Consider the following 12,755-nt stretch of genomic DNA (forward strand, 5'->3'; position numbering starts at 1 on the left):
TTATCTGATGACATTTTTCAGGCTGTAAATAAGTTTTAGGTCTTTAAATTTTAACTAATTATAAGATGTTCTTAATTTTATTCTTAATTTTGTTCTTATTTTAATCCTATATTTATTCTTATATTAATTTGTAATTTAATTCTTAATTTTATTCTTAATTTTGTTCTTATTTTAATCCTATATTTATTCTTATATTAATTTGTAGTTTAATTCTTATTTTAATTCTTTATTTTGTTCTTATTTTAATCCTATATTTATTCTTATATTAATTTGTAATTTAATTCTTAATTTTATTCTTAATTTTGTTCTTATTTTAATCCTATATTTATTCTTATATTAATTTGTAATTTAATTCTTAATTTTATTCTTAATTTTGTTCTTATTTTAATCCTATATTTATTCTTATATTAATTTGTAATTTAATTCTTATTTTAAATCTTTATTTTGTTGTCTTTTTAATCCTATATTTATTCTTATATTAATTTGTAATTTAATTCTTATTTTTATTCTTTATTTTGTTCTTTTTTTAATCCTATATTTATTCTTATATTAATTTGTAATTTAATTCTTTATTTTGTTCTTTTTTTAATCCTATATTTATTCTTATATTAATTTGTAATTTCATTCTTATTTTTATTCTTTATTTTGTTCTTATTTTAATCCTATATTTATTCTTATATTAATTTGTAATTTAATTCTTGTTTTTATTCTTTATTTTGTTCTTTTTTTAATCCTATATTTATTCTTACATTAATTTGTAGTTTAATTCTTATTTTAATTCTTTATTTTGTTGTTATTTTAATCCTATATTTATTCTTATATTAATTTGTAATTTAATTCTTATTTTTATTCTTAATTTTGTTCTTATTTTAATCTATATATTTATTCTTATATTAATATATTATTCCGATTGAATTCCTACTTTACTCTGATTTTCTCTAATATCAGGAATGATGTGAAATCATAATAATAAGTAATCTTATACATTTTGTATACATTTAACATGCTCTTTTTAACAGAGCTGGAAAATAACTAGGTGAATTTATTGTAATATGTGTATTAAGTACTTTTTTTTGGTAGAGTTTTTGCTATTTCATAATTCAGCCTTCGGGAAATATTGTATTTTCTTCTATAAAGTAATATAAATGAGCGTTAGCAGCTGCACTATTAAAGTTATATTCTCATTAAATCCTCCATAATTGAATTCAGTAATATAATATATTCTGTAATGGGCCATTTTGAACAACGAGTACTTTTTACTGTTGGTACTTAAAGTATATTGCCATATTTAGTCCTACTTGGAGTCTAGGAGAGTAGTTGTACATTTTGCCACTTTTACTGACATAGTCTGTGTTCTTCTTCTACAACGTTATGCAAAATATAAACCACTGTAACCATTACAAATGGCAAAGATGTTTGAGTTATGGATGTATTAACGCAATTTAGAAATTTGAAAATTACTGCATATGTTCCTACCATCTCTCATTGCTGTTTATTAAACATACCAAGGCGCAGGTTTATACGCTGCTGTCAGAACACAAGAGCTTAAAATAAAGGACACTCACTGCAAACTTGGAGAGGATGTACGCTCCGACCCCCACACCCACTCCGATTACAGTACGGAAGCTGTGAGGGACAAAACAAGTTAATACCACATACAGAGAGTCAGCTCTTTTGAAGTCAAACACACAGAATCACAAGTATGTTTTGAGGCGGAAAAACAACATTTTGCTCCTTCTGAATAAATGCCATTTACTCACTTGAAAAACTGCAGGACGGATGGGATCATCTCCGCTACGGTGTCCATGGTGGGATACTGGTAGCTGTAACAGGGAACAAAAGCAAGGCCGGTCCATCATAAGGAGGAAAACGCATCCAAAGCTACCCCCTTGAATGTGAAACCAAACTAATGTCGACATTATCCACAATGAATGATCAGCAAAGATTCATATCTATATTTTATACATTGGCTGATCTAGAGGAATTTAAAACGAGATCAAAAAGAGAATAACCTCCCATTTCTAGATTGAGGGTCACAATCCTCCCGAGCTGTAAAATAATCACACGAGGACGTGAATTGATGGAGAAGTACAGAGTGAAGTGTGTGAAAAGATAGAGAAAAGAGCGGCTTTTCTTTAAACCTCTGACAGGAAGAGCGTATTAAAGACCGCAGAGGAGAGAGATGTTAAAGATGGGAAGTATTTTTGGAAGAGATTAGGTTTAAGCCTGCCATAGAAGACTGTTTCTGAGAAGTTCATTTGAAAAGACAGCAAGGTTACTGCAGGACAAAACCAGCATGTCAACATAAGAGCAATGCAACGTACCCTGCGGGGTAGGCAGCAGCCCCCTCCTCCTGCCCCGGAGCATCAACATGAATCAGGGTGAAGTTCTTCACAATCTCCTGCATCTCCTCGAACTTGAACAGAGGGGAGAAGCAGCTCTTACCTGTGAGGAATTAAATATGGGAGGTCAAGAAAAAGTCAGTTCAGATGGGAGAAAGAGCTGTGGTTCGAGACACTTACTTTCCAGACCCACGTCATGGAAGGTGAGGATGGCAGGCCTGCGGGTGGTCCGTGTGCCGTGAAGGGTCACGTGCAGAACACCGTGCGGGGTCTCGATACTGTGCTCCTGCAAAATAACAAATATGAGGTTTGATATTGACATTGCTGGAGTGAGATTCAAGTATTTTCCCTCCTTCATGAAATGTATATCCCCCAATGTTTTTCATTCCTTGTTCATTTTTCATTCCAAAAAAGCCTTTAGACTCATGGATGGACAACAAAGAGGCACTAAGGGACTTATAATGACCATTGAAAAGGGGAAAAGATGCAACTAATGACTATCAAGAAACAGAAACACAACTAATATGACACATAAATGCAACACATGATCTGAAACAACCACAAAGAGACACAACTGGTCAATCTAAGACAAGATGGCGCCGAGGATGGCTGCCGTGTCTCGAGCTCCTCAACAACCCCACATCTTAGTGTTTTTATTGTTTTACTTTGTTGGTTGTTTTTAACTTTTTTTGCAACATGCAAACCGCCCAAGCGAGCCCTATCATCCAATATGATAGAGAACAACTTTTACACATCAGGTCGCTGGTGGACAGCAATAATCCACGACGACCTGCAAACAATGGAGAGTCTCCGTGTTTACCTGCTGGAGCTCTACCTGTGGAGCGCAGGAGGAAGAGACCACGAGGTTCCCGGGCCGGGGTCCTGGTCAGGCTGAGGAAACGTGAAAACAGGCCACCTCTACCGAGTTTACTTCTGGCAAATGTCCAATCCCTGGATAATAAGCTGGACGAACTCCGTAGCAGGGTGGCATTTCAACGGGACATTAAGACCTGTAATGTTTTGGTTTTCACGGAGACTTGGCTCGACCCCACGATACCGGACGCCGCCATTGTTCCACACGGATTCTCCATTCATCGCCAGGACCGGACAATAAAGTCAGGGAAGAGCAAGGGAGGAGGTGTCTGCTTCATGATTAACAACAACTGGTGCTCAGATGTGGAGATCATTTCTTCGGACTGTTCTCCCAGCCTAGAGCACATCATGATCGGATGCCGGCCTTTTTATCTGCCGAGGGAGTTCACATCTGTTGTTCTAACAGCAGTGTATGTTCCGCCGCACGCTGACAACAACACAGCGCTGGAGGAGCTGTATGGGGTTATCGACAGGACAGAGACTTCTCGGCCAGAGGCCGCATTTATTGTGGCCGGGGATTTTAACAGAGCCAACATGAAGAAAGTCCTGCCGAAATACTATCAGCACGTCAGCTGCCCCACGCGCGGTGGAAATACACTGGACCATGTTTACACTCCTTTCCGGCATGGATATAAAGCCCTCCCCCGCCCCCCCTTCGGCAAGTCAGACCACATATCTCTTCTTCTGCTCCCCGTTTACCGGCAGAGACTGAAGAGGGACCGACCTGTGACAAGGACAGTGCAGCGTTGGTCCGAGCAGTCTGACTCTGCTCTCCGCCACTGCTTTGGCATCACGGAGTGGTGTGTGTTTGAGGAGGACGATATAAACACACACACTGACGCGGTCATTTGCTACATCGGCAAATGCATCGATGACGTCGTGCCGCGGATTACTGTACGGACATTCCCAAATGAGAAGCCCTGGATAAACGGCGAGGTCCGAGCTAAACTTAAAGCACGGGCCATCGCGCACAGCGGCGGTGATTTGGATGAGTACAGGAATTCCAGGTATGCACTCCGGAGAGCTATTAGCAGTGCGAAAAGACAATACAGGGACAAGGTGGAGTCGAACTACAAGGGCTCCAACGCCAGAAATATGTGGTCTGGACTAAAAACAATAACAGACTACAAAAGGACAACGAGTGGTGCTGAGGAAGTGTCTGCATCTCTCCCAGATGAACTGAACACATTTTATGCACGCTTTGAGAAGCCCCCGGCTGTGGAGGCACCAAAGGCCCAGGATCCCTGCTCACTGGTTTTAACCAGTGCAGATGTGTGTAGATCTCTGAAAAGGATCAACACACACAGGGCTCCGGGACCTGATGGCATCCCTGGCCGTGCTCTCAAGGTGTGTGCAGTTCAGCTGGCAGATGTGTTCACAGACATTTTCAATAGGTCATTGCTCCAGTCTGTAGTCCCCACATGCTTTAAAGAGTCCATCATTGTCCCTGTCCCCAAAAAGACAAAACCCGTCTGCCTCAATGACTACCGCCCAGTTGCACTCACCTCCATCATCATGAAGTGCTTTGAGCGGTTAGTCAAAACTTTTATCACCTCCTCCCTCCCTGACTCACTGGACCCCCTGCAGTTTGCCTACAGAGCAAACAGGTCCACGGATGATGCCATCTCCCTCACCCTCCACACTGCCCTCTCCCACCTGGACCAGAGGAACACTTATGTGAGAATGCTGTTCATTGACTACAGTTCAGCATTCAACACCATTGTGCCCTCCAAGCTCATCATTAAGCTCAGGGACCTTGGGCTCAACAGCGCCCTCTGTGACTGGATCATGAGCTTCCTGACGGGCAGATCCCAGGCAGTGCGGATGGGGAACATCACATCCTCCACCTTGACCCTCAACACCGGAGCCCCTCAGGGTTGTGTGCTCAGCCCTCTCCTCTACTCCCTGTTCACGCACGACTGCGTGGCCACACACAGCTCCAACACCATCATCAAGTTTGCTGACGACACAACCGTCATCGGCCTGATCACAGACGGCGACGAGACGGCGTACAGAGAGGAGGTCAGAGCCCTGACATCTTGGTGCCAGGACAACAACCTCCATCTCAACGTCAGCAAAACAAAGGAGCTGATTGTGGACTACAGGAAGAGGCAGAGAGAGGCACACACACCCATCACCATCGACGGGAATCCTGTGGAGAGAGTCAGCAGCTTCAGGTTCCTCGGGGTAAACATCAGTGAGGACCTGACATGGACACATCACACCAGGGTCATATCCAAGACGGCTCGACAGCGGCTCTTCTTCCTCCGCAGGCTGCGGAAGTTCAACATGGACTCCAGGATACTCTGCAACTTCTACAGGTGCACCATCGAGAGTATCCTGACTGGCTGCATCACCGCCTGGTATGGCAGTTGCACCGCCCTCAACCGTAAGACTCTACAGAGGGTGGTGAGAACTGCTCAGCACATCACCAGGACGGAGCTGCCATCCATGGAGGACCTCTACACCCAGCGGTGTAGGAAGAAGGCCGGTAGGATATTAAAGGACCCCCATCACCCCAGCAACAATCTGTTCTGTCTGCTGCCGTCTGGCAGACGGTACCGCAGCATCCGGACCAAGACCACCAGACTCAGAGACAGTTTTATACCACAGGCTATAAGACTACTGAACTCCTGAGCTGTGTGAATGTCTACTCACATCTGTTTATAGTACACACATACATATATATACTGTATATTTTACACATCTGCCATACATATCTGTTTATAGTACACATATCTATATATTGTACATATCTGCCATATATATCTGCTATACATAATATATGCATCTGCCCATACCTCCTCATTCAACAGTGTAAAGTGTTTAAATACTTTCAGTGTATTCCACATATGTATATATTTCACATCCTCAAATCTTTATTGTTGTTACTGTAAATATTCTTCTCTCTTTTTGCACTATTTTATTTATGTTATTTGCACCATGTATGTTGAGTTGTTGGAGGAGCACGCGACATAAGATTTTCATTGCCAACATATACGCTGTATCTGCTGTGCATATGACAAATAAAGCCTTGAAACCTTGAAACCTTGAAACTGGACTTCATTTTGGATGATTTTACTCTCAGCTTGTATTTCTAAGATGACGTACCTGTCCTTGGTCCAGGAGTATCCTAGCAGCCAGTTCAACATCCTGTGAGAAATATAGAAATGAAGTCTCGTTAGAACAAAGTGTGCATGTGTTAAATTAAATCTGACTAAAGATGTCACTTCACTTTTGTCTTTGTGGGGAAAAAGACCCCAAAAATAATACACTTTTTGATAAATCAACCAGTTATTTCACAATTGAGTCGAATGAGTACTTTTGAAAGGACTCAATTTAACAACTGTGTTTATTTCATTCATAAAAACCTTGATAAACTGTTCTAATTGTAATCTGATTACTTTACTTTGTCTTTTTACTGGGTTTAAATAGAAAAAAGAAGCATATTTGACAGAAAATGTCAACTCATTGTTCTTTCAAAGTCCTTTTATGTAAAAAGACGCCACGCTCGCTCAGTAATTAACACCCACAGAGACAAAAAGGGCGGTGTTAGACTCCAGAAAAAGCATCAGAGAAACTCTCAGGAGGAGCAGGTGGTTGCGGGATACTGAGTATTATTAGTAGGATGTCTGTCAGTGGGAGGCTTTACGTTCATTTGCAACCTTGGATCCATTTACCCGGCTATTAAGTTACGAGCATCCCGAGCGCCTCTGAAATGAGCAGACTGGGAAGTTGAAGTGGAGGTGGGCGTGTGCATATGTCTGCATCATAAAAGGTCATTAGTTTAATCAATATGAAGCATGTTCTCGATCATAGGGTTTAGCGTGTGGCAGGGGCTGCGTGTTTAATGAGGGTGGAGGCGGGATGTCACGGAGAACGATGGAGGTTTGGATAATCACCCGCCACACCCCCATGGGTCATGTCGTGGCAGATGATGCCGGAAAGAGAGAATGAGGGAATGAGTCTCTGCTTTTGTCCTGTACATTTTGACATCTTAAAGGGAAGACACTACAGGGGGAAGAAGTTAACATTTTGAACTAATAGATATCAACGTTCTATTCATTTAGTATGAAAAGTTTTGTGAAATTGTACTTTGAAGTTTAAAATGATTGACATATAAAGGCTTTTACACAGAGAATGTTGGATATCTGTGAGTATTGAGAAAACAGCCTTTAAAAGGTGGATTCAAGAAATGTTTTCAAGTTTTCTGAAGGTCTAAGGTGAGTTGGAGACTTGGAGAGTATACAAATAGATACATAAATAGACTAAGTTATTATAATAGACACCTTAGTGTATATGTTGAGCCTCAGCATTACACCAGGTGACGTCTTCCCCAAAAGTGAAGATTATTTTGAGCCCATTACATTGTCTCTACCATCCTAAATACTCAGTAGAAGACCAAATGCGTATTAATGCACAGCTGAAAATAGTCCTTAAGAAATGCACTTTATACTGTTGGCTTAAAACTACAGTACACAGCTGTTTGAGGAACATACTGAACTTTTAAAATGGTTTGAATACCGGCAGACTCAAGAGACGCCTTTGAGCTTTGAGTCAAATACGACAGAAAGGTGGAGAAATTATGTATTGAATTTCAGTCAGCTGACAGTTACAAAAAGTGCATTAAACCATGAAGAGTCAAACTCAAAACAGCTCCATTAGCCAAATTAGCTTTCCATTAGCCAAACCATTACAAGTGCTACTTTTACTGAGATGCAAAGTAACTGTGTCTTGCTTTAATGGGATCTGGTACCAGAGAAGCTCACGAGTCCTACTTTAGTTATAACAATCCCTACCTGCCTGTCCTTAATGCACATGTATTGTTACTAAACTCACTAAACCTCCTCCTGCTCACTCACTGGATTCTAATTCAGATTACTTCTCCCTTTATGAATGTTGTTTTTGTTTCAGCGTTGCATTTCCCTGTTCTTCCCAGCAGGAGTCGGCAGTGAGAGACGCTCCGCTCTGCTGCATCTGCTCGACAAACATCGGCAGAGCAGAGGAGCTGCTCTCTCTCCCTCGGGGTCTTTGACGTCAACCCGGCACCTCTGAGCCAGCACTGCAGCTGTGCACAAACACCACACACACACTAACACACAGTCACAGTATTTGCAACACATGGTGTCACAAGTACGCTTTGCTCAGACTCAAAACGCACACTCGTACAGCACGGACACAAATGCTCACACACAAACCAACCCTTGTTTTTCTGACTCCTGGGACACACACACACGTCTGTGGTTGCACATAATGTCCGATACACTCATGTGTGTGTCTTCCAGCTGGGATAGGATGTGTTTGCATGCATCCCTTGTGTGCAACATGTGTGTTTCTCTTCAGTGGTCGTTATGTTGAATGTTTGTTTTCCATGTATCGTGTCTTAATATTGACTTGATCATTATCGTATCGGTCATATTTGTGTGGCATCTTCTCTGACCTTGGCTTCCGCCTGACCCGTCAGTAATGGCTTCTCCTCCGTGATGGCGATTTCCTGCATTTCTGTCGTCATGGCGTCAACTCCTGTACAGGTAGAAGAGGCGTGAAAATCACTTCTCTGCACCGTGACAATGAATACATCTAATTCTCCCTGACATCCTTAACACAGCAACACACAGGAACACACACACACACAGAGACAGAGGCAGCATGTAAACACCTACACACACAAAATGATTAAATACAGCAAGAAGCAGATTTCCTCCAGGACTCTGTTTGAGCTGTGGGACCTTATGAAAGTTAATTAGTCATTGGTGCTGGCAGAGATGAGCAGTGAAGGATTGTGCGGAGGGGAAAAGAAAGAGCTGGAAAAATGTTTAAGGTGCGTAAGAAGAACAGACGTAATGACAAACCTGAAAGGAAAGGGCAGTGAACAAAGGAAGGAGAAAATGAGAAGCACCCGAGGGGAGGACGGACATGAAAACAAGGGACTGATAGAAAAAAAACACTCTGTACTAAATTACTGTTATCGGAGAAAGTTAGTCAAGCGAGCTGCTTATTTTCACACATTAACATCCACAGTGTGTGTTTTCTGCGTGTCCACTGGAGCAGCCAGGCATTAAATGGTGCGCCCAAGGGTATCACACAACCAGAGAGGCAAAGGTTGGTTCATTTCATTGACGTCGCCACATTGATCTGTCCACAGGTCTCAGAAATCAAAATGAAGCCTTAACAATCAAACTCCAGATGTTAAAGTGCGTCTTCTGCTGCTGGATTGGTGATCTTTACACCTCCTGTGGCCACAGAAGAAGTATATATAAACACTAAATGTTAAATGTATTTGTCATGGATAGCACTCTACTTTCAGTTAGCTCTTAATTCTATTGATATCTAAATTACAGTCGATAAATAATCGGGTATTAATGCGAAAAGAGCAAAACGTATTGGACATTTTTCATGTTTTTAGAGGACGATATGAGATTGCATGATTGCTTTGCAGTAAAAGTGTATTTAAGGTGTATTTTGCTTTAACTTTGTTCTTGCTAACCCTAAAATGTTCCTTTCTTTTGTCTTTGTCTTCACTTTTGCTCTAACAATGTACTTCCTCTTCTGTGGGACGAATAAAGGTATTCTGCTTTACATTATAGATGTCGATTAGATTTTGGTTCGATCAGATTACCTTTAACATATTAACCTATGCTTCCGAACCCTCAGGAGAAACTACAGGTTAGGAACTTCCTATTTAAATACAGAAAATGGGAAATGATCAATTATTAAATAGGTATCGACCCATGAGAACACAGTTACCTGTAGCGGCTTAAGAACATCCGTGGTCATAGCAGCATTTCCATAGTAGGCATTTATGTCTCCACATATTCTATATACTCAAAAAACGTGATGCCTTTTTACTGCAACACAAGAACAGAACAGTTTCTTCATTAAAATGTCAAATATGTACATAAACAATCAACTAGGGATGATGCATGGGATGCCTTTTACATGTTAAAAGTAGCTTAAGAATAGGCAGTCAATCTTTTGGGTTAGGGTTATTATTATATATTTCCTGTCTGTAGCCATCAAGTTAATATCAAACAGTGAGGGTGAATACTAATGGGTGTATAAGATGTAAAGGTAAACCTTAGATTACTGTTAGATAGAAAAACCGCCATAGGTCAATTCAAGAGTTCCTTAAAAGGGAATATTTAAAGAACGTGAATGAGGTTGTCTTGTTTGACGACATTATGACCGATCTGACATTTAAAGCTGAAGTGTAGGACCTCCTGACATCCCTCGTAGTGTGTGTAAGTGTGAGCTCATAAACCGATGACTGTATACCATCTGCAGATTTGTCACCATACGTCAGACGCAATGGTGTGTGTTCCCGTGCGTGTGTGCACTCATTAGAAAAGGCACTGCTGCCCCTGGGGGTGGGTCTGTGTCTCTCGGGGTCTCGGAGGGACATGACTAGTCAACAATGCAACCCCCACAAACACAAATGCACAAATATCCGTCAGAGTCTTTATAGAAATATTTCAAAAGCTGCAGTCACTACTGTAGAGAAATTAGGACTTTTACAAGTTGTTCTGGATGACGGATTAGTGAAAACAAACATCCACATACTCGAATCTTTGCAAGTAATCTTTAAATAAGCTTTAGTTTTAGTTAGACTGACTGTTCCACCAAACTAACACAAATAGTTTAAGATCAAAACAAAAATAAACACAAATTTATGTTTTTTTCGGCCAAATTACACCAAAACTTATACTTAGGCCAACATGCCACTAGCTATGTTTAGTAGAAGCAATTAATCCGTTAAAAAGGAGGCGGAATAAGTCTCAAGAGCTACACAAGTCCTTGCTTGATCCTATATACTACTTATTTTGTACAGTATATCCACTTCTCGCAGGGTCATCCTCCATCCACTGCACCACCACTGCCTGCTTTCAGTATTTAACCCCCCTCGGCATTCAGCTGTACGCGATTGGTTCTTTAAATATCACACGTTCATGTTTATCGGATGAATGTTAAGTGAGCCTTAGGGGGAAGACTGTGTTCGGCTTTGCTTGCTTGTTTTGAACTCCTGAAGCTGGTGCCGAGATTCATCAAATGATTGCCTGGAAAATCCCATCACACTTTCAAGATGATGGCTTTATATCACTTGCTTGACTAAGAGGGTTTGCAGGTTACATGTGAAAAAGCCCAAAGCAATCTATATTCAAATATCTGGCAGCTGAAATAATTTCTCTGTTGAATGGTTCTGTAATTGGTCGCCAGAGGAAGCCTTGAAAACGACCATTCAGTGTGTCTCTCTGATCAACTGTAGGTTGTTGTTTCACAGACCATCCCCGCTATTTGTTAATAGTTCTGGCATGTCCTGAAATGACTGCAGAGTATATTTGTTTATATGCTCCTCTGTGTATATTAATAGGTCTCTGGTGTGACACCATTTGGATGTTTGGGAAGGGAAAGGTATGCTGCAACAGGATCTCCAGATCGTTTATTTCCACACGATGCAATTATTTTACGAGGGACCCTCCGCTCTAATAGGACGATAAACAATGGAGACAAAGCGCTGTAAATACACACCGTATAAATATATCAATTACAAAAAACAAAGGCAATTTATCAATGCAGTTTTCAGTCTAAATCATGTCACAAATTCCCAGATTTAAGAAATGTTTCCAAGACGTAAAGATATTCAATTAAAAGAAGAAGGAAATCTGCAACTTCAATACCTGGAGCCAGTTTTTATTCAGGGATTTTGCTGATTAAATGTTTCATTGTTATAACAGAAATGTGTTAAGAAATAGCTGACATTCATTTGGCGTCTTGTGTCCTTTAACTTGACAAATAGAAGTCCAAGTATCGCTCTTTTAGCTCTGTTTTTGGTCTCCACCACCACCGACGGTTTATCTTATTATTCACTTCCCTTTCTTATTCAACTATTTAGCCGCTTAATGCTCCAGTATGTTTGCTGATAGCTTGTCGCTAACCTTGTCTGTCTGCTATTTAGCTTTAGGTCAGTAACATTCAATTTCTTAAAGTCCTTTTTTTGTTTTAGAAAGAATGAAATAAATGCATAAAGGCGGAGGTTATTTATTTAGTTTTTGGACATAAAGACCACTACTTATTGGTATAGCGTCAATGATATGAGCTGCTATATTATCTGCTGTAAAAAGGCAGACACAAATCAAAGACAGCACATTTAGCAGCATTAAAAGCGGTCTCACGCAACACACCCATAATCCTTAATCTGTTTTCTCTCCCTTCCACTTACAGTTTCCTGCTCAATTTTAATTCGGCCTTTAATTCTCCCTCCATCATCATCCATCTCTTCTTTATCTCTGCCTCCGCCTCTCAGTGAGTAAGTGTGTTTTAGAGCGTGTAATAACTGCTAAACTGCACAGGAGGCACCGTCTGTCACCATGGAAAGAGAGACAGGGATGGAGAGAATAAGGCAGATTTGTACGGAGAGCAAGAAGCGATGAAGACGGGGGGAAAAAAAGGCCAAGGAATGTGTTGCTGGCGGAGGACGGAAGAACAGACTTATATGCCTCTACTTCCACATACCAGCTGCAAACAGAAAACAGTTGTTGTACT

At 40.8% G+C, this 12,755-nt stretch overlaps 1 protein-coding gene across 2 annotated transcripts in view; it reads right to left on the reverse strand.

The window, feature by feature from the left end:
* The window catches only part of ndrg2 (NDRG family member 2), a 41,414-nt gene that overhangs the window by 4,874 nt on the left and 23,785 nt on the right, over positions 1-12,755 (reverse strand). For both annotated transcript variants that reach the window (XM_063900360.1, XM_063900359.1), the window contains exons 2-7: positions 8,656-8,738; positions 6,327-6,368; positions 2,523-2,628; positions 2,325-2,445; positions 1,761-1,823; positions 1,566-1,626 (exon numbers count right to left, since the gene is read on the reverse strand). In XM_063900360.1, the coding sequence (XP_063756430.1) occupies positions 1,566-1,626; positions 1,761-1,823; positions 2,325-2,445; positions 2,523-2,628; positions 6,327-6,368; positions 8,656-8,727 (465 nt within the window). In that variant the 5' untranslated portion in view covers positions 8,728-8,738. The remainder of the gene's footprint in view (positions 1-1,565; positions 1,627-1,760; positions 1,824-2,324; positions 2,446-2,522; positions 2,629-6,326; positions 6,369-8,655; positions 8,739-12,755) is intronic.

This window comes from Eleginops maclovinus, chromosome 14 (genome assembly GCF_036324505.1).
Source record: "Eleginops maclovinus isolate JMC-PN-2008 ecotype Puerto Natales chromosome 14, JC_Emac_rtc_rv5, whole genome shotgun sequence".
Lineage (NCBI taxonomy): Eukaryota > Metazoa > Chordata > Actinopteri > Perciformes > Eleginopidae > Eleginops > Eleginops maclovinus.